Genomic DNA, 4497 nt, shown 5'->3' on the forward strand with positions numbered 1-4497 from the left:
ATTATTTTATTTTATTTTACAAAAAAAAAACTTAAAATGAAATCAATAATGTGACCCACACATTCTTTTAATAATAATTCATTGACGTGGCAATCAAATAAGCCCCAAAAGAATAAAGGAGTGACGCTTAATTGGAGAAGTGTTTGGAGCAAGCACAGTTGCAGTTGCATCATCCATGAGTCATTTCATTTATCACATTATATGACTATTCCATGATCGTGTTTCGTCTGTCACCAACACTTGCTTTCTTTGCTTCATTGTTATACCAAAAACACTTAATGCATGTGCACCTTTTATGAGCAATACGGAGTTTTTACCAAGTCCTTTACTCATCTATGAGACATCTCAGGACCATCTATAAAGTCATCCGGGCCATCTGTAAATCCTCCAAGCTACCTGTAACTCCTCCGGATTTGATGTTTGAATAATATTGACATGATTTTGTTAAATCAAACATGTTTTCTCTGTATATATAATCCATGGAGTCTCTTGGGCTTAAATTAAATAATGGAAATTTCTCTGAATCAATTAAATAAACAGAACAGACATCTAAATCTGTTGAATCACAGCTAAAAACGATTATTAAACTCAGAAAGTAAGCAGATGAATAATACACCTCTAATCCCAATAGTGTATATCAATGGCAGAGAATAAATTCACCGATTAGTTGCTCTTAAGAGTACACCAGATACAGCTAGTTCTCTATTGCAGAGAATAGATCTCAAGGCTTGCTTACCAAACTCAGAGACTACTTTGTAATAGCAAGCTGCTCAGACTTGCTTCAGCAAACGGCAGCGACTAGCCACTTCCTAGCAGTTTGACATGAAACCTTCGAGAACAATCGAATCGACGAAATACTCCCAAGAATTGTTGCTAACCAGAAGCATGTTTTACTCATGAGTCATGATCAGTGATTATATGCTCAGTAATTGTTACAAGAAACAACCCCTACACTGGAGAATATCAGCACACACAAACAACAGAATTGTCACTCACTTCAGGCATGCAATGATGATCTTCTCGAATTGCAAACAACCGTTTTCAAGTGACATGGGAGACCAATATACCTGCATGAATAGAGTTATTTGATAAAGATTAGTTTATTCTCCTGCAGGCCCTAATTTAATAAGCAAAGCATATATTTCTTTCATGGCGCATGGGCTACTGAGATGTAAGAGGAAACCAAGTCATGTGATATCCTAATTACTTCAATTCATTCGGCACGCTAAAACCTTTTTTAAGGGATTCGACCAGTTATAAACAACTTGATTTCATGGAATTTATATATTAAAGCTTAACCTTTTTCTTCCATCTGTTGCATGACAATTAGGCTCCATTTGGTTTCAAGAAACAGATGCAATTTTCACTTTTCTTTTTTTTTTTGGGGAGAAATGGAGAACATTAAAAAAAAACATGTTTAGTTGAAAATTTAAAAATGATTTTTTGAAAATGAAAATAAAAATGTGAAAACTAGAAGAAGAAAAAAACATTGTTTTAACTAAAAAAGCTTCGCAAAATCAATAAAGTTGAAAACAAGGGTTTTTCAAGTTTAATAATTGATGAATTGGCCTTGGTTCATATAATGAAAATAGAAAATATTTTCAAAAACCAAATGAAGCCTTTAAATTCTTAAAGAAAACATCATCAGAAAAGACATTTAAGATACAGTACTTTGGTCGCCATTCACTAGAAGACTAGTCATATTATCTCCAATCCATAGCAGATTAATATATGTAAGCACCTCAAAGGTGATCAGACAAACAAGCACGCAAAAGATTTATCAAAGAATGCCTAAAAAGTTAAAGATATAGAAAATACATTCAATGATCTAAAATACATCTAACAGATAGATTGTTGGAGTTAGCACTGAAGACTATAATGAAAAGATTGCAGATACAATTCAGGTGCTTACCTAAAAGCATGAAGGCAAACACAACTGTCAGTATCATTTGAACAGATCGCCGATTAAGTTTAAAAAGATATGAAAACCTAGCAAATCTGGAATCACATGCCCCAAGCCTCCTTCGTAGGTGCATGACCTTTACCAGAAACCCACTATTGTCCCCAGGTGCAGAACTCAGCCCAATATGCTGACCCTGGGAAAGAGATTCAGACCATAAGATGAGGTTACTGACCAATGCAACAAGGCTGTGCTATAGAGGAAGCGATAAGTAAGGTTAGTAATTAAAGACACAAAAAAGAAGGACCAAAACTACAGTGCTGATTTTTCCAAATTTGGTTCTTCTTTTTAGATAGTATACCTTTAGTTAAGAAATCAGTTTTGTTTAATGCTAGAGCAGAATCCTGAGCTAACTACTTCACTGCCATACCTTGAAATGATTACTGTTAATATGGATTGAAGTGATAGCATGGGCGATGAAACATACCTGTGCCGCAAGAGAAGTATCAATGTGCAAAGGGGTATGCACTTCTTCACCATCTTTCAATCGCTTCGTATAATTGCTAGGAACCCTACTCCATAGATTATTGAAGAACCTAAAGAGATTAATTTGGCTGGGAGAACTTCTAAACTTATTCTCATGCAAGGAGCTCTTAGGTTTGCTTTCACTAGCTTCTAAATCCAAACTTCTATCTTGACTATTACCGTTACAAGAATTAGCTGCATCTACTCCCAATTTTATAGAATAATGAGAACCTACCTTCCTTAAGTTATTCTCCTTCATGGAACCATAATAATGGCTACTATGAGCAACACCGTTTGTATTTACTTCTTCAATTTCTCCACATCCATTTGCAACAATTCCAGCATCTGTTGAGCATGATGCTGAGACTGGATCCAGGTCAAAACCAACATCGTGTTCATTATGATTCCCACCAGAAAGAAACAATGCCAAGCCATCTCTATCTTGTTGATTCAAGTTTCCCCACTTGGAGTTTTTCATGGGATTTCCCAATTCCATGTCCTCCAAGCTTTTCTCAACATCATTTATCTCTCCTCTAATGGCTATAATAAACTGCTTATGTCTAGAAATTACATGCTCCCTAGAGTGAGACTGGTCCATCCTAGCCGATGAGTTAACTGCTCTTTCAAAATCTTCCAACTAATTAAAGCAAACAATAAAGTAACCTAATTAGAGAATTTCAAAAAAACAAAAACTGCAAAAAGGATATAAAACTCAAGAGTAAATACGAATTAATACCTGCCATTTCGCTGTCTCGAGTACGGTTGCGAGATCACGCGTATGATATCCAATTGAAGTAAGCAGCTTTGGGTCAGGAAGATCACTTTGAAGAAGAGTTTTTTCGTGCAAAAGAAGTCGAAAAAACGATTCCATCCTGAAAATACCAAACCAAAAGATCATTAGTTTTGAAGAAACTTTACTAAGAATATAACCCACAGCATAGTAAATCACTCCACATTAATATAATGACAGAAAACTAGGCCAATTTAAAAGCATAAGTCAAGGTCTATTAAAATAGCTTTTTATTTCACTTCAGTAGATGCAATGAGGGCATTCATTGTAAGAAAATCAGAACTAATTTAGCTGCCACTATTCCCCCCAAAAAAAAAGGACAAAAGAAGCGACAAATCCTAACATTTGTTTATTTCATAGGTAGTTGGAGAGAAATTAAAAAGAAAACCAAGCAATACAACTAAATTCTACAATTAAATAAAAAAGAAAAAAGAAAACTAAAAATTAGTAAAAATGTTAATTCTTAGGGGATGAAAAAGAAAAACCTGTCAGCTGAATCTTGAACGACTTCGGCGGCTGAGAATAAGGGGTCGGATTCCCATTGAAGCAAGCTTGATTCCATTTTTTTTCTGTATACAAATCATACAAAGTGAAATAAACGTGATACGAATTTTAAATAATTAAAACTTTCGCTTTTCAAAGAGAAAACGAATTCTGAAACAATGATCGACGAAGTAAATGAAGGAGAAAAGCGAACAAAAAGGCATTTTCTTTAGATGAAAATTAAATGAATTGGAAGTGGAATAGAACTACAAATGAATTTTTCTATCTTATTTTTGCTGTGATTTGGGGATTTATTAGGGTTTTAGGGTTCCAGAGGAAAAAATTGATGAAATTCAATTATTAACAGCCTTTTTTCAAGATTAAATTTACGTGAAAAAACAATGGCGCAAAGCAATGATGGTAGGGGGAAAAAAGGAGGTTTAATTTTGCTGTTATTCCCTGTACTCTGCTTAATTTGTGTATTTTGTCTTTATCTTTTAATTTCATTAATTTTAGTCCCTTACTCTTCAAATTGGTTAATTTTTAGTTTTGAGCTTTTCAAATTTAAAATTTCAATTTTGACCCAAACGGTATCAATTAAACATGTTTGGTTAAGTTTTGCTATTAGACTTGTACTATGTATAAAGTTGTAGTGTAACAATCTAATTTTTGTCGGTGTCGAAAAAATCAATTATGAGACAAAATTTATAAAATCGAGCTGTCTGAAATTTTAATCAATTTAGTTATCAAACAAGTATGGAATTTTATTAATTAAAATTATTTAATACACAATGAATAG

At 33.7% G+C, this 4497-nt stretch overlaps 1 protein-coding gene across 2 annotated transcripts; it reads right to left on the reverse strand.

Annotated features, from left to right (window-relative positions):
• Positions 1-556: 556 nt before the first annotated feature.
• LOC107892925 (uncharacterized) lies at positions 557-4120 on the reverse strand. Of its 2 annotated transcripts, none has more exons than XM_016817973.2 (5): positions 3701-4120; positions 3162-3297; positions 2388-3062; positions 1913-2096; positions 557-1067 (listed from the first exon to the last, which is right to left on the reverse strand). In XM_016817973.2, the coding sequence occupies exons 1-5, from the start codon at positions 3775-3777 to the stop codon at positions 1042-1044; spliced, it is 1098 nt and encodes a 365-aa protein (XP_016673462.2). In that variant the 5' UTR covers positions 3778-4120; the 3' UTR covers positions 557-1041. The 2 variants fall into 2 exon arrangements, with proteins under 2 accessions (XP_016673462.2, XP_016673508.2); XM_016818019.2 differs by having other exon boundaries at positions 2661-3062; positions 3701-4106.
• Between the last annotated feature and the right edge of the window lie 377 nt (positions 4121-4497).

This window comes from Gossypium hirsutum, chromosome A01, assembly GCF_007990345.1.
Source record: "Gossypium hirsutum isolate 1008001.06 chromosome A01, Gossypium_hirsutum_v2.1, whole genome shotgun sequence".
NCBI classification, from domain to species: Eukaryota; Viridiplantae; Streptophyta; class Magnoliopsida; order Malvales; family Malvaceae; genus Gossypium; species Gossypium hirsutum.

What these genes read in the sequence shown, in the direction of transcription:
- LOC107892925 (XM_016817973.2), bottom strand. Translation starts at nt 3,777, where the DNA reads ATGGAATCAAGCTTGCTTCAATGGGAATCCGACCCCTTATTCTCAGCC. An exon ending in GTTCAAGATTCAGCTGACAG is followed by an intron (nt 3,298 to 3,700) that starts GTTTTTCTTTTT and finishes TGGTATTTTCAG; the next exon opens with GATGGAATCGTTTTTTCGAC. An exon ending in ATACTTCTCTTGCGGCACAG is followed by an intron (nt 2,097 to 2,387) that starts GTATGTTTCATC and finishes TCTCTTTCCCAG; the next exon opens with GGTCAGCATATTGGGCTGAG.